Source organism: Anser brachyrhynchus (assembly GCF_964034855.1).
Source record: "Anser brachyrhynchus genome assembly, chromosome: 18".
Classification (NCBI taxonomy): Eukaryota; Metazoa; Chordata; class Aves; order Anseriformes; family Anatidae; genus Anser; species Anser brachyrhynchus.
Window position 1 is genome coordinate 2,808,637 of NC_137711.1, and position 24,828 is coordinate 2,833,464.

Genomic DNA, 24,828 nt, shown 5'->3' on the forward strand with positions numbered 1-24,828 from the left:
ATGTCCAAACCAGCACCGCTGAGAGCATTTCATTTTTAAGGCACGTGAAAGCCGAGAAGGCCAGTCCTTCCCTTGCCTTGGTGCTCCTTAACTCCCCGCAGCATCCCTGCGCCCTTCCGAGGCTTCAGGCTGAAGCTGCTCTGCAGCCCTGCAGCACCAGATGGATAAAATATCAGGCAGAAGGCTATGTGTGGCTGCGACAGCAGCCAAGCCCAACAAAATATTTACTTCAAAGCAGGCAGAGGGATAGCTTGTCCAGCTGGAAAACGCAGGAAAAGTTTTTTTTTAAAAGAAAGAGCGGAGAGGGAGAGGATTGTGTAAGGCATGATGTTTTAATTAAATCGTGCTTTAATGATAACAGGAGTTCACGAACTTGTGTTCCAGGCAGAATGGAAGTGTCTGTCTGCCCGTGTGCCTCTCCGTGTCCTGACACAGAAATGGGGCAGTGGTTTGTGGATGGGCGAGGAGGGGATGGGGCTGGGCAGGAGCTGAGCACCTGGGGGTCTGCGGTCACGGGGACTGGAGACGTCCCTCCCGCAGGCCCTTCTGCTTCTCCAAATTAATTTTGGCTATTTGAAATTATCTAGAGTCATCTAGACCTGCAAGTATCTTGTCTGTGGGCAAGCCCGGGATCGGGTGAGGACTGTCAGATGGATTTCAGTGGGAGCTGGAGGCACAGACGCCAAAGGCAAAGACTTCCCACGGGCTAGAGGCATGCAGGAACAGCTCCTTCCTCTCGGTTCTTCACCCAGGAAGGGAGGATGGTGCCATAAGGACAGAGTTATAAGGGTCTTTTTTAAGTTTCTTCAGCTATTTCAGTAAGTCCTGTGTCCACAGATGGGCTGAGAGGCAAGGTCTGCACTGGGCTGTTGGAAATTGCCCCTATGTTACCAGTCCCAACATCCATTTATTTAAATGGTTATTTATTTAAATCTACTTTTTAACCTCAAAGCAAGGGCTGTGGGACATGAGGAGGACTCGAGGCAGAGCTCTGCTGGGTTTGACCTCACCTGAGGCGGCTGAGGACATCCACTTGCTGGCGCTGGCTGCTGGCAGGGGCCACAGCTCCTTCCACCCACGCGCCTCGCTTTTCTTTGGCCTCATTGTGAGAAATTCATTTCATGTTCTAAATGCAAATCCTCTGAAGGGCTTTCAGGATGCTAAGTAGGAATTCAGAAAGAAGAACACAAAGAAGCAAGAATTTTTTTTTTAATTTTTTTTTATGCTTTAATCTGAAAAATAACTGGCCTTGAAACCACCGCATTCTTCTCCTCTCAGGGTAGGACAGAAGACTCTCGGCAGCATTTTGCAGCACAGCCATGCTACCCCTAGCTGAGGAACCCATCTCACCCCTCTGCATCTCACACCAGGATTTGTATTTGCTGGTCATAAGAGACCGAAAAGCAAGAAATGGGCTCCCACGAGCGAACGGTTGCACCCAGCAGGGCGGCCTGCAGCTTCCTCCCGAAGGAAGAAGCTCCTCAAATTCCTCCCTAAATTGAACCTGAAAGTAAATTAATTGTAGGTGTGGAGCCGGGAGCTGGACTCAATGATCCTTGTGCCCCCCCCCCCCCATCTTGGGATGTTCCGTGGTTTTATGACTCTGTGACCCTCTGAGTCCACGATCTGACATCTGGCACCCACAGCACAGCCGCACGCTGTGCTGGGGTGTTCCTGGAAGATTTTGGAAGACGAGCTGGAGCAGTTACAGGGCACACAGCTGGGGACCCCGAGTGGGAAGGACAGGGGGCAACGGCTCCGCGTCACCCCCTTGTGCCATCCATGAGGGTGTCCTGCTCTGACCCCTCCGGTCTGAGGCTGGAGGGCAGGACATGAAGTTACCTGCAGCCCCAAGGGTGCTGAGAAAGCTAGACATTTAGCTGGCACTAAAAAGGTGCCTGGCCAAAATAATTCAAGGCAAAGGCACCCAGGGGAGCTGCTAAAGCTCCTCTGGCCAGGGCACCCCTGAGCCTAGGTGCCGGGGAGCAGCCGGTGCCTGCCCTGTCCTTGTGCTCCTGCCCTCAGAGGACCCAACGAGGGGCAGAGGGAGGTCCCTGGTCTCTTGGGACCCCTTTAAGCTGCTGTTGACCAAGTGTTTCATTAATTTTTAACGTGAAAACACAAGAAGGGAAAATCAGGAAAGAATGAATTTCTGGGAAGAAATCGCCCTTTTTTGGTTACAAACTGGGCTTGGGCTAAGCGGCACAGTATACGGTGTGCCAACGCTATCAATGCCTTCCAAAATCATCCATCCGAGTGAAACATGGTCAATAATTTACTAGAAATGCAATGTTTGCAGCAGAAGCTCTGCAGCCAGTGTTTGGCTGAAAACAAATCTTTCTTCTGGTCTCCAAATGACTGAGCTCCTGATCGTACCTCCGCTGTTCTGCCTTTCCTGGAAAGGGAACGGTGCCAATGGTCAGACAAAAACAGCGCCTTGCCATTCCCAGCTGCATCTCCTCAGCTGCAGGTGCCTAAAAAGTGCTCCCATAAGCGAAGACGAGCACAGCATAGGGAAAAGATGTTTGGTCCGGCCTGGGAGTGAGCGGACGCAGAGGTGGGAGGCTCCGAGGCCAGGCGCTGCCCTCGCTCAGCCCCGGCACCCCTGGTCCTGCACCGTGTGGTTTATTAACGGGGGCTGGTAAAAGCCGAAGGGGCACAATGCCAGGTGGGCTGTGGGAGCAGGGAACGAGGGCAGCGGATGAGAGGAGCAGGAGCAGGGGTCAGCAGAGGCTCTGCTCACGGGGGAAAGGCTGCTGGGACCCCCGGCAGTGGATGTCCGGACAGCTGCGTGCTTGCAGCGGGGCGAAATGCGCTCAGTTTTTCACTTCCCTCAAAACAAAATAGGTTTTGTTCTTTTCTTTTTTTTCTTTTTTTTTTTTTCCATGTAGAAGAATTTTGCACAATGGGCTTCCGAGAAACGAGATGCGGGCCTTTCCTTCCCTTTCCTGGAACTGCCCCCGTGAATCCCTCGGCTGCGCCCCGGGGGTGCCGCGGCCCCGGGCCGCCCCCAGCATCTCCGTTCGCGCTGTGCCACCTCCCGGGGACGCGGCGGCGGTGCAGGGCTGCGGAGCAGTCCCGAGCCCCTTCGGAGCTCATCCCCGCCGCCCCGGCCCCGCTCCCAGCCCGCCCCGTGTCCCCTGGAGCCCCGAGCCCCCGTGGCCGAGCCCACGGGCAGGGGCGAGGCGCTCCAGCGGCGGCGGGGGGACGGAGCCTGGGGAGCGGCGCTGGGTTACACGCGCGCCGTGCGCACGGCAAGAGAGATGATTTGGGGGTAAGGTCTGGGACTTGGGGCGGGAAAAAGGGGCTGTTCTGCCATCTTCTGGCAAGAAATGTCCCTCCGTGTGCGTGCGGCGCCGCTGAACGCGGAGTGCCGGCGGCTGCTCGCCCGCCCAGGTGTGCAGGCTGCATGCTGCGGACCCGTCTGCTTGGGCACGCAGGGTGAGTGGATCCCCTAGGGGCGGCTCTCCCTGTCCTCACCGTCAGGATGTGCTCCGGTGGCCTGCTGCAGCACGTTGTCCCAGGGAACCTCCCCAGCCTGCTCGCTTTGGGATCGCTTCATCACCCAGACCCTAACGGAGTGTGCCACCTGCCACAGGGCAGCTGTGTTAGGGAGGCAGCACTAATGAGAAATGAGGGCAATGAAGGACCGATTCATGCACAGTCTGCAAGAGATTTAGGAGTGGCACACAACCGCCTCCTACCCTGATTTCCCAGCCAGGAGCATCTCCCAGGATGCCGGCGATACCCTCGCCTTGTGGCTGCGAGCATCAGCACGGGGGGAGCACTCAGCTCCACAGGCTGCAGGGGCAGGAGGAGAGGTGAAAAGGGTTGCAAGGACTGGGCTGCGTCTGAGGACAACCCGGCGGTAACGCTGCATCCCTTAGCTGAAGCGCTGGAGGTGGCACCGCTGCCTCTCCTAGGAGCGAGCAGTCCGGGCTGCGCTGCTCTGCGCTGCGCTGCTCTGCTCCCCACCAGTGCCTTTTGGTGGATGCGAGGCCCTGCGGGTGGGAAGGGGGAGCTCCAAGTGCTGGACCAGAGAAGCTGTGGACATGGCCGGTGCCCCCAGAGCTTCAGCAGCCACCGCCAGCAGGGATGTTCACTTCTTCCGCACGGCAAACCTCCCCCAGGGGTTTTGTTTGCTCAGTACGTGCCCAGACCTCGCCAGCAGTGCCAGCCCTGATGGGGGGGGGGTGCAGATGGAGCCTGAGACCCCCCCCTGCCAGCAGAGGGAACAAGGAGGGCTCTCCTGCCTCCCCTTTGAGCCCTGCCAGCTGCTGCGATGCCAGGGGCCATGGTGGTCCTGAGGGTCCAATATTTGCAGCCAGAGGGACACACCTAGGGGACAAAGGTGCTTCTGTCATTTTCCTTAAATCCCACCCTCCCAAATGCATGCCCACACCCTCACTGCTTTGCCAGTGGCTGAAGAAAAAAATAAAAAAAAAAAGTGTGTTTATCCAAAGGAAACAACCCAGGGAAGTGCCTTTTCCCATGCCCGGTGGCGCGGGACAGGAGCGCAGGGGCTGTGGTGGCCCCAGCCGCCTGAGCCTCGCTCCTCGCTGCTGTTCTCATTTATAAATAGAAAGGGAGTTGGTTATTATTAGAGCTCGTTGAGTGGGTCTGGAGAGGACTGCAGCAAACCCTTCCAAAGGAGCTGCTTTCCAGGCCAGCAGAGCTCCTGGGGTCACGGTGCCTGGAGGAGGAGGTGGAGGAGCACCGCGGGACGCGCGCACGGCGTGGGGCTGGGGCGGGCGCACGGGGCTCCACCACGCACCAGCTGTGGTGCTCTCGGCATGGCTGGGGCCGGTGTGGTGCCACACGAAGGATGCTCTGTCCCCACCCTGCTGCATGAAGAAGTTCTCATTCCTACAACGGGACAGGACAGCAGGAAAGAAGCTCGGGCCATTTACTCCAGCGCCTTCCCCACGGTCGCAGAGGAGAGCTCCCGCACCATCACACCGCCCCGACGTGCTCCAAGTCCCACCACTTTCCCACCCCAGGTGAGTGGCACAAGGAGACCTTCTCATCGCATCTTCACGCTGCCCCACCACCTCTGTGGGACCACGGGCAGGAAGAGGAGAACGCACACCGCAAACACCCAGAAGGCGGCTGGCTTTTCTGGGCTCCAGCAGAACCCCCACCAGGTACGTTGGGGTGGCTTTTGTATGTCCCCCAAATGTCATCCTCAGGCACTGCCCTGGCCACACTCGCAGAGAGCAGAGAGCTCAGGGTGTGCCTGGGGGCTCGCAGCCAGGAGATATTTCTGGCCGTTTGTCCTTAAGTCCTGGGGGATGAAATTTTTCAACAGCATTTAGCACTGAGAGATGCGCCCAGGCACATCACAGGCTATATTATCATGTCTGAGCTGCTCTGTTCCACCTGATTGCAGAGGTTATATAGATTATTATATAAATTAAATCTCCTTTCTTGCCTGTTACTGTTGGAAACCACTTTCTTCTTTTATCTTTATATTATATCCTTCTACAACCTGTCCCTAAATCTACAAAACTGCACCCAGTGATGCACAAAGATCCAGGATTGAAAGCATTTCGTTAGTGACTGCCCTTTACAACGGGGCTGGGAGAAAAGAAAAACAAAATACACTTGATCAATATTTTTAAAAATAAGATTTGAAAGCAAAGCATGAGAAGTATCTATCTGGTTTTAATTTCAAATGAAAAAAAATATGGCTATTAATATATGTCAATACTGTTCTGCTCTAAGAAGAAAGTATAGATAAAATCTGCAAGCTCTAATGCCTTAATGAGGCTCAGGAAAAATAAATAAATAAATAAATAAATAAATTCAAAAGCAAATATTTGGGAATCTCTAGGTAATCTGCTCCATTTATCATGCTTTGGCAATCAGGAAGTCAAACCAAGGTTAGCATGATGAAGAAAATCAAACAGGCCTTTTTTTCCAGCTGCTCTAAAATCACAGAAGCATACAGCCAGGGAAAAAAAATAAAAAAAAGGAAAGAAAAGAAAAGAAAAAAAGAACTTCTGCTCTGCTGTCCTGCTGTCAGTGCACAGGGAGTCTAATTGCCAGGGTTTCTTCCTGCACGTCTGAGCAGGCTATGCGAGAGGACAGGAATTTTTTAATCACAGTATTTAAGCTCTCCCTGGTGACACAGCTAACTCAGCGATCCTCTCTTTGTCTGCCAGAGATGAGAAGGTAGCGGTGGCTGAGAACGGAGTCACGAGCTGAGAAGGTGAAAAGGCCCAAAAGAACCCGCGGCATCTCCGGCCGGGCTGGGGAGGTGCTGAGGCCATGGTGCAGCACCCGGGGGAGACGTCCCCGAAAGCCCCCGGCGACACCGCTGAGCCCTGCCATGGATGCGCCCGGCACACGGAGCTGGGGGCGGCTGGTCCCTGCTGGGCGGGAGATGTCTGGGGTCCCTGTGGGCTTGGAGGTGGTGGCTCCCAAATATTTCCACCCACAGCCCACCACAGATCTTAGCATGAAAGCACCGTTGGCAGCTGATTTTCTGCTGGGCAGGTGGTCCCAGCACAGCCCCTAGGACCCACGTGGCATGGCAACCCCTCCTTTCGGGAGCATTTCTCTGAGGTTTTCCCTTTCTCCACCTGCAGCGCCATGTAGAAATACCCAGCAACATTTAAACCGCCTTCTCTGGCACCGAGCTCAGGGCAGGTATCCACAGCATCAATATAAAATGCCCAAAACAGCCTCGAAATGAAGGGCTCCACCTCCTCGTCCCTTCTCAGCATCCCCTGCAGCCGTAGTTTGCTGGGGAGCACAGTCCCAGTCCGGCTCCCTTCCCTCCCAGTGCCGCCAGGCTGGGCTGCGTGGGGATCCCTCAGCTCCGGCTTCACTGAAAAACCGTTTACATCCCTGGGTGAAAGATTAAATACACAGGTGATGTATTATTCTGGGACAAATAGTGTCTGTTGCTATAGGCGAGGAACACGTGTGGGGCCATTTGGAGGCAGCAGGAGTTGTTTTCATCTCCTGTGCCCTCCGGCGGTGGCTCCAGTCGCTGTGCTTTGAAATCACTGCATCCGCAGACGTACAGGAGGAGGGAGTTCTCAGCAATTAGTCACTCCAAGTTGCGCATGAGCATAAAAATAAGGCCGAATGCACCTTCTCGAGCTCACCGCAACGAAATTGAATCTGCGCAACTCCCATCCGTGTGTATTTTCTCTCCAGCACCACGAAGGATTTCTTTTTCTGCAGTGCTGAGTGCCTGGTGCTGTGAAATGGGCATGTGAACGTTGTCTCTGCTCCCAAAGGTGCTGTGAGGATGAGCAGCAAATGGGCACGAGGCATTCTGAGACTACCCAAGTGGCGTTACAGCCCTCTTTCCGTTCCTGCCCTTCCTTCTGCTGGAAGATGGGTGTAAAAAGAAAGAAACGGGTAGCGATCCGAAGCAGACAGAGCAGTCAAAGAGTCGTGGGCAGAAGCTCGGCTGGCCGGGGCTTTCTGCTGACCCCATAGCCACTGCCCCAAGGGAACGAGCAGCAAACCCTCTCCCTTCCCACCTGCAGGGGCTGCAGCCTGGGTGCCAGCTCTGAGACCCCTGGATAAAGCTCCCACGTCTCCAGCCAGGGTGAACACTTTCTCCCTGCGCTCATTCCACGGCATCCCCACCTCCCGTACAGTCCATAGCGTCAGGAGATTAACGCTTGCCCTTACCAGCAGGGATGACGTTTTTCCTCGGTTCTTCTCTCAGAGACTTTCCTTGGCTGAAATCTGCAGAATTCATAGGAAACGAGGAGGTTCCTTGAGGGCTGCGCTCCCCCCGGGGCTGGGACAGGTCTGTGCAGGCTTGCTCCCGCGCTGCCCCCAGCACCCAGCCGCTCTGCCTGCCTGCTGGAGCCTGCTCACCTCGTTTGTCATCCCTAATCATGGAAAAATCTGCAATGCCTCCAGTAACGGCTGTCACCGTGGCACGAACACGTGTGGCACCCAGCGAGCCCTCCCAAAATCGTTCTTACATGGCCCCAGGAGAGATGAACCCCTCTGCAAACGCCCTCTGCAATACCCCAGCCTGGGAGGGCTCCTCCACGTGCAGCCAGACCGAAGCCAAACCCTGTCTTTTCCTCCTCAGAAAGACATTTTAATGCTGAATCAAGTTCTTGCAGCGGGGCTGTTGCAGCATCCTCCGGGCTCTGGGACGTGGGGAGGGGACAGGGGGACGGTGCTCTGCCTGGCCCCACGTCTTTTCCGTGGCGTTCATCACCCGCTGCCCAAACCCACTGGAAAAAACACGGCCCCAGGTCGAGCCCCCGGCCTTTCTGCTGCCAAACGGGAGCCAGAAGCCACAAGAAAAAGGCTGAGGTGAGATTTTCCACCTGGAAAACAAGCCCCGAGTGTCTCTACGCTCTCCACCTCCGCAGGTCCCTGGGTTCGTGCCGTGGCTCGGCTCCTCTCGTGCCGTGGAGGAGGCGATGGCTCGGGTCAGATAACGGGTCTGAAACCAGGCCCTTCGCACAGAAAACTCCCATTCGCCTTCGGAGGTCATCTCAAGGCTCTGGGCAAACCGTGAGGGCCTCTCAAACACCGTTTTAGGCATAATTAATGCTCACAGAGCGCTTTGGAGATGAACAGCAGCTGTACGAGGCACGAGTGTCATAAAATCTGGCAGACGGCAGCGCGAAGCGCCGCAGGGTCACTGGTCCAGCCTGCTGGGGCACGCCGGGTCTCGGCCCCGTGCTGGGGATGCTAACGGAGCTTCTGGAGCGTGCGTGGACTTATTCTGAGGCCAGGCCTCTACAGTCCTGCTCCAACAGAGTGATAAAATCACTCGAACACGCACATGCGAGCGCATGTCCGAGGTTTAAGAGCCCTCAGAAGAAAGGATCCTCGATGGGCAACGTTTCCTGCTCTGTTCGGTCACCTCCTCCAGCTTCGTGCAGGGGCTGACCTACCTTGGAAATCCAGGTGAATTCACCTTCTCTCCGTGAAATGACTCTGGCAGCTCCTGGACATCAAATTTAAAAACTTTTCCCAGTGTAACGCCAGGAATCTAGCTGAGCCGCTGTGCACTTAATAGATTTGCACTTAACGCATTTATTTATTCTTTCTCACATTGAGTATGCAAAGTCATAACCACTGACTTATAGGTGCTGCCCCTAACAATAGTTGCAAAAAGTTTAAGCCATTTACAGACACTGGTTAAATAGAAAAAATCTTTTGAACATTTTACAAAACCAGCTTTAAAAACAGGACGTGCAAACCCTTTATCTTGGGACGTGTTTATCCCAGCGATCAGATGTTCCACTTTGGTCTCCCCGCCAGGGCAATAAAAGCCCTACAAAAATCCTTAAAAACCAAAGTACAAACTTCAAGTTGAGCCCAGGAAAAATAAAGGAAATTGCTGTGCTAAAAGGGGAAAAAAAAAAAAAAATGTGCTCTTCAATGCACAGCCACGCTCTGTGGGTAATTTCAGCCGAGCCCAAAAAAAGGGCACTGAGTTTGTGGGTGGAAACATCAGCCCAGGGACCGTGACTGCACGTAGCGAGTCTGCACGGAAAATGAAAGCCGGGATGGGCTGGGGGAGCCCTGGCTGCTCCTGAGAATCCCCACGGGATGCAGAGGGTCTGCGGACAAGAAGCCCTTGGGCTGGGGCTCCTGTAGACATGCAATACGTTTACAAGGCTCCTCCTTCCCCACCGAGGTGGGATGCTGAAGCACAACGTGCCTTACCCATGGACAGACAACACCCAGTGAATCACGAGAGGGACACAATTCACCATCAAGCTCACCCACCTTCTCCACGGTCCCCGATGCCCTCCCAGGTACGAGGAGCCCAGGCGTTATGGGCTCCATAAAACCTCCCAGGTATTATGAGACCGCTCATAATTCATGGTTTGTCACACTCTGCTCACAAACACTCCCACTGTATTTGCCCGAGAGCCCAAGCAGGTAAAGCCTGCAGTGGTTTGGGCTCCGAAATCACTGCCTGGCTGAAACACGCATTAAAAAACAGATAGAAAAAGCTACCGGCTGCCCACAGAATCAAATAAAATTAGTTCAGCTCAGCCTCCTCCGCCTTTCTTTATTGCTCAGGTAATAAAATCACTCACGATACAAATCTCTAATTTAAGGTGCACGGGAAAGCAAGCCATTAACAGGACAGCAGTGGCTGGGCTCTGCCCAGCACCGCTGTGGGATGAGGTGCTGGTCCCTCGCATCAACAACTGCTGGTTGTACAGCCCAGAGAGTTAAGCACTTTTTCAAACAAATAAAACAGCTCTCCAGGAAGGGATATGTCGGGGTGAATGAAAAGTACGGGCCTGAATGCTAGTGGGGGAAAGAGCATCTCCCCCAGGTGGTGAGAGGCGAGGAGAATATGCCCTGCTCAGCAGTGCCTGCAGCGCACCAGCCCCCGAGGGGACGGCTGGGACGTGCGGGGAGAAAAATCCTCTCCCCTCAGCTGGATCGAGGTTTCAGCCGAGCTCCTCTGCATTAATCGTACACTCATTAAAATCAGTTGTTCTCTTTCTAATTCAACCAGTGCTGCCAAGCTCAAGGATTAAAAATTCATGAGCTAATGTCCCTCAAAAAAAAAAAAAATTCGTCCGACGAGGCATAGATTTTTAAAATTGTCATTAAAAAAAAAAAAAGTCTAGCTGTTCCTTTGTGCTCGAAACTTTCAGCTCGCATTTTTGTGAGGGACGGGAAAATGAACAAAAGCTGAGATTTTACACAATCGTGTGACTCCTGGTGCTTCCTGGAGGCAGCCTCGCAAATTGCGTCACCCGCGTGATGAAAACCAAGAGAGCGAACACGTTGGGTTCCTCCCATCCCTCCTCCAGTCCAGCCCCTTGGTCCTTCTCCTTGGAGCTCTGCCCTTGAAATGTGCGTGGAGAACAGGGGCCTTCCTCCAGCGGGGCTCTCTCCTGGGTGCGGAGCAGCCCTGGCAGGAGGGTACAAGCGAGGGGGCCAAAGCCCAGAATTTCTCCCAAATCCCGTGCGTGTGAGCGACAAGCGAGGCGTGACTCTTAATGTGCTCCTCATTAAGGTCACCGCTGACAATAGCTGCAGAGCTGGAGACAAAGACAATAAACACCCTTTATTTGAAGCAGATGGGAACTTGGAAAGGGCTCGCCAATATTCTGAAAGCGATCCGGGATTTTTTTTCAATGGCCAAAACGAAAAACCACACTGCTGGAGAGCCAGAGAGCTCCGGCCCACGGAAACACCCAAGGCACCTTTGCCAGCCCAGTCGGGGCGATCACGCCGTGCTGCTGCGCTCCCTCCCCCAGCAAAGGGCACCGGGGTTAGCAAATAAAACCCCCACCAAGCCAGGCCAGAGCACAAACAGCCCGGGAAGAGGCTGGGATCAGCTCCTCCGGCAGGGCTTGTTTCCTGAAGGAGGAGCAGCATAAATGAGGATGGCTCGTTAGCGAGCGTCGCTGCAGTTATTTATGGAAGGCGTTCATTTCCTTCATCATCTGGATAAATATCCATTAGCCTTCGAGGTGATGAGTCAACTATTAATTAACCTGCTGGGAAAAAAAAAATACAGATATTAATGTCTTCAAAGGAAGCCGCCAGCCAAGGGGGGGTTGGAAAAAAGGCGCACTGGGGCAATGGTTGTTTACTCCTGCACGACGCCCCTGGATGCTGAAACTACAGCCCGGACCCTTCTTGTAGGGCTTGCAATAAAAATGTGGAGGAGACAGGATGCATGCTGGCTGCTACATGTGCGCGTACACGGTCAACAAAAAATAAAATAAAATAAAATAAAATAAAATAAAATAAAATAAAATAAAATAATAAAATAATAAAATAAAATAAAATAAAATAAAATAAAATAAAATAATAAAATAAAATAAAATAAAATAAAATAAAATAAAATAAAATAAAATAAAATAAAATAAAATAAAATAAAATAAAATTAAATTAAATAAAATAATAAAATAAAAAAAAAAACAAAATAAGGACTGTGTATGCAGTCATCCTGTTCCTGCCTCTCTCTGACCATTTTTAGCTCTGCTTTTTCCCTCTGCATATTCCCCAGTTCTCTACCCACACATGCCCACACTTCAGACAGACTATCCCAAAAAACTGAAAGATGTCGAAAAACCCACAATAATCCAGGGCCTCATCAACTTCCAGGAATGCTAACTGGCTTAAGAAACCACAACTTCTTTTTTTGTTATTTTTTTTTTATTTTATAATGTATGGTGTTGTTTTTTTTTTTTTTTAGTCTTTTACAATCTCCTGTTTTAAAAACTGGCAGGAATTTCCTCCCTTTTCACCCTCCTCAGTCCTCTCCCTCCCAGCTATATTCGGGGAACACGTCTCACCAGCCCCGTTTAGCTCACATTTCAGGGCAGAGCAAATGTGCGTGCATTGATGAGTCAATTAGGCAGCCGATAAAAATCTGATCTCCGAAATTCCCTTTCTGCCTGCAAGCGTGCCGGGAGCGGCGGCGGCCACCGAGCCAGCGCTGTGCCCAGCGTGCCCAGAGCCTGGCAGGCAGAAAACGATTTCCTCCAGCTGACACCGCTCCCGCCCTGTGCTAAACGTCGTGCTTGATGAGGCATCTGCCACTTAGCGCGAAAGACACCATCACGGTGTAATAAAGCACGCTGCCAGAAGGGTTTCGCGCTCCCACCAGCACTCTGCCAGCTGCAGCGCTTCCCCTCGGCACGCTGCTGGCCGTGCCCTGCAGACCTCGCGTAGCGCGGCTGGTAATTAACTTGTCCCCAGAGCAGGCAGCTGAGCTCAGCCCTCAGAGCTCGCAGCCGCCTCTTCCGTTGCTCCCATCGCTCCAACCCCGGATTTCTGGGTCTGCAAGGAAAAGCCCCAGCGATGCCCCGTTTGCCGTGCAGGCGCCGTGTGCTGCACAGACAGCACCGCCGTTTTCCAGCCGTGCGCTACATTAGAAGGGGGTGGAGGCGAGAGATGGTGCCTGCCCAACCTCCTTGCCGATGGCCAAGCCGTGAAGCACCCAAGCAAGGCCACCCGCTCCCTTCCCACCTCGCAGCCACGGCCAAGACCCAAGCCACCCGCCGGTGAGGCTGCGCTGGGCGCACACGCTTGGTGCCAGCACTGCTCCACAAGAGGAGAAACTCGGCCTGCTCCGTGCTGCTAGAGAGAAACCTCGTGGGCCCGACCCATGCAGCGCCGTACTGAAGGACGGGAGCACATCGGGAGGTGCTGGGCTTGCAGAGCTGGCGCTGCTGCTGCCGTCGCCTGCTCAGCTCCGTGACCTCCCCTGGAGCCAGGTATCTCCCGCTCAGGCCGCACGCTTCTATTTTGCCGTCTGTTCTGTCTTCCGCCCAGCGTCTCTGCAAGTGGCTGAGCCGGGTTTTAAATGGAAAGAAAGAAATGGTGGAAGGCCACATGCGCACAGAATCGCGGGTGCTGACAGCCCCTCCTCAGCCTGGCAGCCCCCCGCCCCACAGGTCATCTGCACATCCCTGCAGCAAGCGCTCCCGTCCTGCGCCAGGCTGACCACTGGCACTGGGAACAGCCCAGAGGACTTTTCCACCGCCCTGCAGGTCATGTAGGGAGCGTCTTTGTGGGACCAGGTGAAAGGGTTCGTCAGCTGGCACACCCCGTGACATACAAAGCACTAATAATCACAGACACAGAGTCCAGTGTTCAAATGGAGTGAAGCAGATTGTGCTGCTCACGTCAGAAAACGATTATCCTACCAGTTATCGTCCTGCTTGGGCAGTAATTCCCATTTCCTTCTGAGCTAGGGGTTTCTGCTGGACCTGTTTGCACCCTTTCTGCTGCCCTCTCTCGTAGCACAACTGTCCTGGCAACACGTCTAAAAGTGGGCACATGCAGCACAATTTGAGAAATTCGGGCGTTCCTAGTCGGGTTTTGATTTCATGGGACCGGTCAAGTTTAGAGGAGAAAATGGGACAAACTGTCCCGAGCTTTGGCACATTCAAGCAGCGGCAATTTCGAGTAGAATGCAACACTGCAAAATTCATAGTCGTAAAAACCAATCCTACATTAAGAAGAGCTGAATTTTAAAAATGACCCTGTAAAACCAGCCATTTCATAACCAAGACTCTGCCCTTGGATCTGTCCTTTCCAGCCAGGAAAATAAGTTAATGTTGGTGTAATTACAGAGTGACCGTTATTTACCATCGAGCTTCATAAAAATGTTGAGGAGAGATGTATGCATTTTAATTAAGTTCCAGGGGAAAAGAATGTGTACCTGGCCAGACTGCAAAGAGATGAACTCATCACGTCATCCACGCCCCAGTCTCCTGCCTGTTTTCCTCTGCAACAGTGAGATCAGCCCAGATTGCAGTCAGCGGGTTTAAAAAGCAAAGTAATCCTCTGAAAGTGCTGGGCCAGCATTTTCTCATCCCTGAGGCTCTGAACTGGGAGCTCTCATACAGCCATGTCTCCAATGCGACTGACGGGCAGGTGCTGGAAATCCTAAGAAACCTGCAGGATTCCCCAAATTGGAGTAAAAGAGAGGGGACCCCGGTGGAGTTCGCTGCGGAGTTTTCCAGCTCCTGCAGCTGCCCGACTTTTCCACGGATGGCCCAGGTCGGGCTTTGTGCTACGGAGCTCCCTTTTCTCCTCGGGAATGCCCAGCTGTGGAAGCGAGGGTGCAGCTCATCCTGGGGTGCTCCTGGCACGGGTTTGTGCCCGAGCCACCACGGGCACGCTGCCAGCGGGGTCACAGCCGTGCTCCCGCGGGGCTACGGCGAGCCAGGGGTGTGCAGCTGGCTGGGGACGGATCCCGGTTGCCTTTGGGCGTGTAGAAAAAAGAAATAACAAATATATATATATATATATATATATATCTCCTGAGTTTGAGCAGCAAAGCAAAAAAAGAAAACAACTCCCCTAAGTGAGTCTGGAATGTTTCTAGGGCGTAGAGACAGAGCGAGGGATCAGCAGCAGCCCCCTCCCCGGGGTCAGCCGAGCAGCCTGCCACAATGGAAAATAGTTTCTGCTCTTTTCAAATACTCGGATAGATCCCCTGTGAAAGTCACCGTTGCTCTAGCAGAGGGTCAGACGCGGTGTCTGTGGGCTATTTAAAGGCCAAACCATCTGCCTGATACCACTGCTCGGGTCCGACAGGAGCGGCGCAGGTGGCCGATGGCACGCGCGTGGCGCCTCCATCACGCAGCCACGGGACTGCTCCTTCCCGGAGGCTTCACAGAAAACAAGAGCCTCCCAAAGCTGGGGTCTCATTTCCTTCTTTTTGCAGTTTTGGGTGCCCCTAGGTGGGACAATGTCTGTCCGTGCTACAGCCTGGGCCAAAAAAACCTGACCTTTCACAAGGCGGTGACCAAACGGGGCAGCGTCACCCAGCCCTTCCCAGCAGAGTGCGCCTTGCAGGGGCTGACCCAGCCCCTACGAGCATCCCTCGGGGAGATGCCGGCGTGTCGAAGCTGCAGGGGCTCGGCTTGGCGTGGCGTGGACGCAGCCTGGCCTGCCCTGCCTTGTGCTTCCCGTCCTGCTGGGAACAGCCTGGCTCCGGCCCCGCGGCTGACCGCGAGCCCCGTCCGCACGAACGTGTTTGTTCCAGCGCTCGTTCAAGCTGCAGCCACGGCGCTGGTTGGAAGGACACGGCTCAGGCTCCGTGTCAAACAAAACCCATTCCAACTGTCTGGGAAGAGAGCAAAATCTGCCATTGCGCTGCTTTGAGGGGTTTGCAGCTCGCTGCAGCACTTTGTGTCTGCAGTTGTTTCCATAAGCAAGTCCAAGAGAGCCCGCGAGCAGGAAGGAATTAGGCACTTATGCAAAGCCCATTAAAGTCGAGGGGAATCTTTCCATTGACTTCAGAGCCTTTGGCTCCTGGCCCTGCATATCGGGGGCTGTTGTGTGGGATTTCGAGCAGGAAGCGGGAGCAGGGCTCTGCAGGTTTTCTCAGCATTAGTTACAGACTTCAGCACAGCTCTCCGTGCCTGTCTCCCTGCGTGTAAATTAGGAAGTGCGTAGGCACTGACTGCTCGTTCTGGATGCACAGCCCTAACTGTGCGCCTCCTCCGTCCGTCCTGGGGTAGGCAGAGCGGGACCCCTCATCAGCAGGATTAGTCCGTTCCTGCGGGCAGCAAGGATTCTGTGTGGGTCCTGACACATCGGTCCTGGTGCCAAACCTACATATGATGTGTCAGTCTGAGATACACAAATTGGAAAAAAACAAACAAACAAACAAACAAACAAACAAAAACCTCAGCAGGTCTGAAACCCTTGTTCACCCAAAGTCCAGATTCACAGCAGGGTGAATCCCCTGCTGGGACCACTCAGCGTTTCTCTGGTTGCAGTTCTCCCTGCCCACTTTCACCCAGCACTTCTGCAGAGGGATGCACGGCCTTTTGGTGGAGCCCAGGAACACGCAACAAAATGACCAAGCATCTGAGCTGCCTTCCGTTTTCACACCGAGCAGCAGAGAACTGATGTGCACGCTTGGGACCCGACCTCTGGAAACCAGAGCTCTCCAAGGAGCATCGTGCCAGGCACCCAAACCTGCCAGCACACCAACAGCAGGCGGGATCAGTATTGGAGTGAGAGGGAAATGATGCTTGACCCAAGGATCAGCTCCCCAGAGAGCTGGTCTGGGGGTTCCCTTTGCAGGAGCATCCCTCCCCGCGGCCGGGCATCTCCACCAGCCCAAAGGGAGATGTGGCCGTTCCCTCCTTGTGGAAATCAGGTCGTTTTTTTTTTTGTTTTCGGCAGGCCGTGGGTTTGGAAATGAGCTTCGCTCCCACCTGCTGCACGTTCACAGGCTGAGCGGGACGAATTGCCAAAGCCGGCAGGAACTGGGAGCTCGTTCGCGTGACTGAGGCTTTGGCAGAGCGCAGGCTGCTCCGCTTCCACCGAGGGGAAGCGCCGGGAGATGCCGTGGCAGCAGTTCAAGGCCGGGCGGTGCGTTACGAAGTCTAGACGGCGCTGGATCCCGGCGAGCAGGAAGAATGCCGTGTCCCTGCCCCTGCTCACCGCCTCAGCCCGAGCTGCATTCCTCAGCCGGGAGCGGGCTGGGGAAATATTTCGCTCCCCTCTTCCAACAGACCCTCGAGCACAGTTGTCTCCTGCAGGCACCTCCACCCCAAAGCCCTGCCTGGAAGGTCGGAGCTTTGCAGTGCCGCTGCCTGCACCAAGGCTTTCATTTGGCCAAAGGCCGCAGTGCCCCGCGGCCGGGCTGCTCGCAGGAAGGACGTGGGGGGGAAAAAATTTACAAAGCAAGTTTTTGTTCCTACCTGGAATAAGAGCAGCGCCTGCGGAGGGGTGGCACTGGGCAGCTTTTCTCTGCACCGTTGCAAGAGGCCCAGCGGAGAGCTGTTTCCAAGCAGCTGTGCTCATCGCTGTCTGCAGCCAGGGTCAAGAGAGAAGATTTGGACACAAACCCCTCAAAAAAAAAAAAAAAAACAGTATTAGTTTCAGAAGCAGTTTTCACTTATTGGAAGATTTCTATTTTGCCTTAGCTCCTAAATGCCTTTTCTATCAGCTGAGGGGCATGTTGTGCCATTTATAAATAAAATAGCATTTCAGCAGCTCCTGCAATACAACCCCCGAGTGAGGCTTGGGGAATTGGGCAGCGCTTCCCTACCCATCGCCAAAACCAGGGCACGACCTCTGGGCAGCGCCTCCCATCTGGACCTGTTCAAACGGCATCGGGGGTCCGGGGACGGCCACGCCGCCTTTCAGCAGCAGTTCCAAGGAGAAATAGGATCAAATGATGATCCTTTAGATTTGTCTCTGACCGCACACCGAGCACGTATATGCTTTCCGTAAGTGGGCTGATAAGCGCTTTGGATCGGTATTAACACGTGCCAGACGCTGGGGAATCATCTCCCCAGCAATTACGGCAATTACGAGGACACCCCAGAAGCCAATAAAGCCACGGAGATGATGAGCATCTGCTGGTGGCTGTCAGGCCCCAGCCCGGCAAGATAAATCTCTGTAATAAAGAGGTGTGATTTTTATTTTTTGTTTGGTTGAGTCATACGGCATTCAGCGCTGAATCTGTGCGAGTCCTCCTCCCTTCAGGGATTCTCCCCGGGAGGAGCCGGGCACAGCAGCCTTCCTCCAGCAGGACGCTCCGTGGGGCTCCCCCAGCCCTGCCCTTTCCCTGCAGCCCCTCAGCTGCCTCCTGCTGCCCCCAGCACCGCGTCAGCATCACCCAGCTGGAGGTGGTCAGAGCAGAGAGACCTCGGCCCTGCACAGCCGACAGAGAAATCCTCAGCAGAGACCCTCCCCCTCCCCCTGCCCTCTCCTCACCACGCTTCCAGCCAAGGCAAGACCCAACATTGGCTCCATTTTTTTCAGCAAGGACCTGTGTGACAGAGCTTTCCGAAGGGCTGGATGCAAAGCCCTGCAGCTCAGCAGCACCAAGGAACGTGCAATGACTTTGGGGACGTGAGAGGTCCCCAAAACCTGTGGCAGGAGCCCAGCATGGCCAAGCCACCCTGCTCCTCCCAGGGCTTTGCTGAACCAGACCGCTTCACCTGCCTGAGGGATTGCTACGCTGTTTAATAAAACAAGGTGTTAACATCGCCCGGGACCGCAGAGCGAGCCCGCAGCGGGCGCTTTGCTCCACCGAGGTATGTGCACAGGAAGGAAAGGGAAGAGCGTGTGCTTGCCTGGCTGGGTGCCCTCAGAAACCACGTCCACCCCGATGCCTCCGGGTACGTGTCCGCAGAGTGCAGAACAACAGGAAATCATTGGACGTGTATCAGCCCAAATCCAGAGAGCATCGGCCCTGCAATTAGCTATAATTAGAAATCGGCTCCGGCAGCGCGCCCCCGGCAGGATCCTTGCACACCCACACGCTCCCGTGTGCTAAAACGGGGCCGTCAGGGGAACGGGAAGGATGCTGATGTCTGCGAGGGGCTCACCCGCAAGCGAGGTCAGGGTTCGTACCCCGAGCCGACGTTGGGTCGGGTGGGCACAGCTCCTGCCCTGCTGCCCCAGCAGCTGTCCGCTGGCCAGCCCCACCAAGCTGCCGGTCTCAGCCCCAAATCCCCCCCGGATATGCATTTGGGGTTATTTTTTAAAGTGCCTTTCTGTACTTTGGTTCCAAAACTGTAGTTTTTCTGTCTTTAATAAAAAAGATGACCTGCTGATCCACGATCCCGCAGCGAGCAAAAGTCAACTGACTCCTCAAGCTCCACGTTCAACCCCGTCCTCCCCACCATCACCCAAACACCAACGGGCTCCTAACCAGCAGCTTGGATGTGGCTGGAGCCAGGGCTATTTTTGCCTTGCTAATGGCCCTGCGAGCCTGTGCCAGCTCTCAGGACCACATCCAGAATATAATGGGAGAAGCTCAGTCCAGGCAAAGAAAGATTCAGTTGTCACTTTATTTTCAGGGCGATTTCACACTTGCGGTGCCCCAGCAGCTAAGATGCATTTCACAACTTCCCTACTTAATTGTGTCTCCAGCTAAAGCTGAACATTGTCATACAAGCAAAAAAAAAAAATAAAAAAATCCAGTGCTTATAAGACCATGACACTCAGGGATCTGGTAAAACCACAGCAATCCCAGCTATAATCCTTGCCCTGTAATCTGCATGTCATGAATTACTACATAATTGGGCAATAGCTGCAATCCCGGCCCACAGTTATTTGCTCTTTATTTTGAAATAAAATGGTGGGGAAGACGGACAGCAATTGCGCGTTGTGAAGATACTCAGTAATTTTCAGCCTTTTCTATCAACAGACTCTCAGCGTTTCCCCGTCAAGGTCCTGGGCAATAAATACAGCAAAGATTTGGCCTTTGTGCGAGCCGAGGCCTGGGAAGAAAGGTGGGTAATTTGAAAAAGGAAAAATAATAATAATAATTGCGCAACTAAAATTGAGTTTTTTCTCTTGCTGTTCTTTGACCTGTTTGGTTCACAGATGTTTGAAAAGCTTTCAGAGCGTGAGAGTCTGAGCCAACAGGGCACCCACCCCCTGGCCCAGGGGAAAGCTGGCTATTTTGATCTCACTTTGGGCACATGGACTCAATGTTCATGGTTTGTGCAGTGAAATATTACTGGGTTTTTATTTTTTTTTCTATTTGGAAGCTTTGAGAGGCATCACCCAACCAACACAAGGCAAAGCATGGAAGAGGAGGTGAACAGATACCTCCTGTACCCCCAGAGCTGCTAGAAAACGTTACTGCTCCCAGCTATTCATCACGTCTTGGCACAGCAGCTGGTTTCCCCTACAACTTCAGGGCCAAATTCAAGATTTTCCACTACTAAATCCACATGATTCTGCTGATTATAATGGATATTTACTAAATTACATGCAGCTCTAAATCTTCTCTTAGTACTTGCAAAGAAAATCATTTCCCTGACCAATTAAAAAAAAAAAACAATAAAAAAAAATGATTAGACATCCCTGTGTCCCTGTGCATCAATGCGGCTCTGCAGCTGCAGTAGCCAGGACAAAACAGAGAAGGAATCCACCGCCTCTTGCTCCCCACCACCACGGAAGAAAAACCACCAAGTGCAGGCAGAAATATTCCCTGCTCTGTGGTTATTGCACGCAGCAGATGAACCAGCCCATTTCACAGGCATTTGCCTCCAGATGAGCGAGAAAGGCAGAAACGGGAATCCGAGAGCAAGCACAAACCCCCCTGCAGGAGCTCTTGTGGTAGCTCATTGGAGAAACGTTGTGCTACAGAAATACTTTGTCTCCAGCCGAATCCACCTGTGAACATCAACTGTGAAGAGGAATAACTCACTTTGCATCGACTTTCAGCAGAGGACCTAGGATTCCAAGCCACGTTCTTCCCAAATTACTGTAATTTTCAGCCTATCTCCTGCGATGACGTACCTAGCTAGCCTGAAATTCCCCGTGGCACTTTAATGAGCAGTTCAACCTGAGATATAATTTGCCAAGATGTAAGTGCGTGCCCAGGAAGATCTATTTCTGCTGCAGGGACTTGTACTAAAACTGGCATCGCACCCCTCCAAGGCTTTCCCCACTGCACACAACATGCTTGGGTGGAGAAGTCTGCCTGTGCCTTGGGGAAAACAGCCCTGTTCTCATGGTGAGGGGACGAGGGAGGGAAGGTGAGGGGTGGGCTTGTCCCCGAGGGCTGCCCAGATATCCCCCCAACCTGCAGACCCCTTCCCACCGCCCTCCTGGCTGCAGGCAAAGCACTGGCTCGGTTGCAATGCACCTTTCCCAAGTGACAGACCTCGCTAAGTCACAGCCCAGCAAGGCATTTTTAAGCCTTGACAAAGGAATTAAATCATCTCCGTCCTTCCTAGGAGGCAATAAGCACCGTGGGGTTCGTTCCCTGATACCCTGCTGCATCACCAGCGGCTCCTGACACCCATCCTGGCCCTTCCCCGTGTGTTTCAACCACCAGCCAGCAGCTGTGCTCACAGGCTTGTCCCAGGGGCTATCAGGAAGCCTGTTTGCTGATGTCCTGCCTGAAATTCAGTGTAGCTGTGCTGCTTCTGTATGAACCCTATTGCCCCAGGCCAACCCCTGCCCTCCAAATGGCAGCTCCCTTTCTGCCCTACACGCTGTCCCCTGCCTTGGTACTCACTAAGGGTTAATAGCTGAGTTGAATAACAACTGAATTTATTGCTGATAAGAGACCACTTCTTCTGAGCCTTGTTAAAAGTATTCTTGTTATTCTCTTGTTTCAATAAATATCTCATTGCTGGCTCTCCAGCAAAACAGCGAGGTCCCTGCTTCGCCCCAGCCCCTCCGCAGTGAGGGACCCCGAAGCCGAACGGGCAGGCAGGTTGAGTCAAAGGTCATCGCCCAGGCTCCAGTGTCCATGCTTAAAATGCTGGAGGCATTTTATAGAGAGACATTTTAACCTACGAGAAGTCCCAGTGCCATAATTGCATCTTAGTTTGACCTGAGCACTCCATTTTATGGAGCCAGAGACAGGCTCCTGGGCAAGCACACAAGGCTCAGCAGCTCTTCAGCAGGGCGCTCGTTTCTGTTAGCGCGTGAGATTCACCGTTTCTCCTTATTTTACATCCTACCGGTGGAAAAATAAATAAATAAATAAATCTCAACATTATTGTTGACTTGCAGCAAAGTGAGCAAACACGAAGCAAAGCTGACACGCAGCTCGGCCCAAACAGCTCGAGCTGTTTCGATGGCAAGGCGGGCGGAGGAGCCCGCAGGCTGCGGGGTGAGCGCCAGCCCAGGAGACACGTCTGCTCCAAAGTGCTGATGAATGGAGCACTTGTCCTCCAGGGCCTCCCCGCTTCATCCGTTTGTTCTGTTCTGTACGTAATTTACGCTGCATTTATTGTGAAATGAGCTATTTAATAAATTCTCGTGGCGCAGCTCCCCACGTGAATGCTCCGTTCCGAAATCGTTACTTTTACTGCAAAATTCTCTGTTCACGGAGCCCCCAGTAAAAAGTGCAAAGCCACCCACTGCCCTTGGCTGCCTGACACCGGCCTCCGAGCCCGGGTTAGGATGACCTGGTGAGCAGCAGAGAGGGCGGCCAGGAGTGGGAAAAACAAACAAAAACTAATGGAAACAGGAAAAACTGAGCATGGCCGCAGTGCTGCCCAGAAGGAAGCTGACGAATCTCTGCAGCACCCTCACCTCGAGAAGCAACAAGCTGCTGCTGACCATCCCCCTATACCAGTGCTTGTCAATTAACAGTTTTAATTATTATTTATAACTGTTGTTATAACCGTTATATTGTTATTAATATAATATATTTTATTATCTATTATATTGCATTATATATACTATATTATGCATTATATTATATTATACCATATATTATATCATAGCATATATTATATTGTATTGTATTATATATATTTATGTTATGTTATGTTATGTTATGTTATGTTATGTTATGTTATGTTATGTTATGTTATGTTATATCATGTTATAACTATTTATAATTATAGCTGTTGTTATTTGGAACTTTTGAAACTTGTCTCTAAGCCCCAACCCCAGGGACCTCGTGGCTGCCTTCAAGCCAAACTCCTCTTGCAGCCACGCAGGAGGACCAAAGCCCTTTGGAGGTTCAGGGCTCCAGGACCTCCTGCCCTGGCACAACCACCCCCTGCCCTGGCAGAGCTGCTGATGGCCCCACTGATGAACCCCATCAAAGCTGTGAACCACAAGCCTGGGGTCGTGGCAGGTTTTCCCCCTTTTTCTTCCTAAGAATTTTGGGAAGGGTTGGGGAGCCACATTTTCCTCCACCTCCCCCCTGCAGTGCCCTTTTCACCCGAAAACACACAAAATCAGAGTCTCTCCTTCATCCCACAGCTGATCCCTTGGCACCTCCAAGCCTCCCCACAGCAAAGAGCAGAGGGCCCTTCCCAAATTCCTGATCTCACCAGGACAGAGTGACAGCTCCCATTCTTACCTGGTTTAACAGTTTCATTTTATCTCCCTACTAAAAAACGGCCATAATTTTACAGCCCGTCTGCGTGTGGTTTTCGCTGGGACAAGATGTGCAATCTTAACAGCAAACAGCAGCCAAGATTGTATAGTTTCCTCTAAATAATTTAAAGCACTGCTCTTGCAGGCAAAGAGGAGTCCGCCAGCTCCCTCCATGGAGGGGCATAGTGTAAAAACCACACTTAACTCCCAGCTGATTTTCTCCTGAAAAATTCATGCTTTTCTTTTGAGAATCCATATGCTTTGGGGTGAAGGTTTCCACCTGCCATCACAGCCTACCATGGCCAAAAATCAGAGGCTGGTGATTTTCCTTTGTGGTCTGGATGAGCTGGCTCCGGGCTGGGAGTCGGGAGGTTTGGGATTCACCCGTCGGTGGAAGAAAGCACAAAGCCCTTCATTTTCTGTTTGTAAACAGCCCCTGGCTGCTGACAGGCTTTAAATCATTATAGAGGAGGTCCCACAGCAGACCTCAGTGGTTTTACAGAGGAACTGGTGGAGGGGTGAGCTACTGCAGGATGGGGAAGGTGTTACAGGGACTGGGAGGGAGGTTGCAGCCCGCTGCCCTGGGCTGTGCCCGATGCTCCCGTCTGTGTCCCTCAGCTCCTCGCCCCAGGTCCCAGCCCCTCTGCTCGGTTCCGTGACTCTGCCTGCTAATAGAAAAAAACACTAAAAGTTCCCCTCTTTGAAAGCCATTTAAAATTTAAAAAAAAGAAAAAAAGCCTCTGCAAACAATCTGCATTTTATCTTCTTAATGGCTCTACAGCCTCCACTCGCATCCAAAAATAATTGCTCTCAGCAAGGGCTTGAGGAATATTCCTTTCAAATCATGGACCAGATGTTCCTCGGAGACCATTACACAGTTAACTACCAATAAAAGTAATTCAAGAAACTAAATACTGGTTAAAGGACGCGCCCATGCAGCCCAGCACCGCTCGCAGCGGAGGAACGCGCTGTGCTGCTATTTAACCTCTCGCGACGCAGACGCGCTTCTCCCTTCCTCCTCGGCAGAGGCGACGCAGGCCAGCGAGCCGGGCGGCTGCGGAGGGTTGTTTTCTTTTCGCTGTCTGGGAAGTCAGCTCTCCGAGGTTCAGCGCGAGTTGAGCCAGAGGCCGGACGGCCAAAAACCCAGAATTGCTTAAGAGGTCAGCGCCGCTTCCAGCCCGCCCCAGTGAGGCCAAGACAAACGGCGCCGCGGCCTCCCCTCTGCAGGGCACGGGCACGCAGCAGCACGAGCGGGGGTCACCAGCATCCCCCCGAGCTCTGCAGAAGCTCAGCTCTTTACCAATTATTTCAGGGCCCGTGGGTCAGTGTTCTTTGGGTGAGAAGGCGTACTGGTGCAGGGAGCACGACTGGAGCCTTCTGGACCTCGTTCGTCCCACTGGGTGGTTGGACCAGGGGATCTTGGAGGTCTTTTCCAGCCTTAATGATTCGGGTCTCCCCACCCCTATGTCCCTCCTGCACACAGGATCCTGCCTCAGCCACCCAAACCTGCACACCGCCTTCGGGGATGGTCAGAGGGGGAGAGGCCAGGAGGAAAAGCGA

General features: G+C 53.1%; 1 protein-coding gene and 1 long non-coding RNA gene across 5 annotated transcripts; one reads left to right on the forward strand and one right to left on the reverse strand.

Annotated features, from left to right (window-relative positions):
- Positions 1–4,793: 4,793 nt before the first annotated feature.
- Positions 4,794–8,302, forward strand: LOC308179822 (uncharacterized protein; the record flags this gene model as incomplete). The annotated part of the gene is made up of 2 exons (XM_080560559.1): positions 4,794–5,144; positions 7,691–8,302. The coding sequence occupies 2 exons, from the start codon at positions 4,794–4,796 to the stop codon at positions 8,300–8,302; spliced, it is 963 nt and encodes a 320-aa protein (XP_080416685.1).
- Positions 5,138–24,828, reverse strand: LOC308179823. Of its 4 annotated transcripts, none has more exons than XR_013940553.1 (4): positions 23,252–24,804; positions 17,154–17,302; positions 7,654–11,471; positions 5,138–7,340 (listed from the first exon to the last, which is right to left on the reverse strand). It is a non-coding gene; the product is annotated as an uncharacterized lncRNA (long non-coding RNA). The 4 variants fall into 4 exon arrangements; XR_013940554.1 differs by having other exon boundaries at positions 5,138–7,343; XR_013940555.1 differs by lacking the exon at positions 5,138–7,340 and adding an exon at positions 18,537–18,655 and having other exon boundaries at positions 9,999–11,471; positions 23,252–24,828.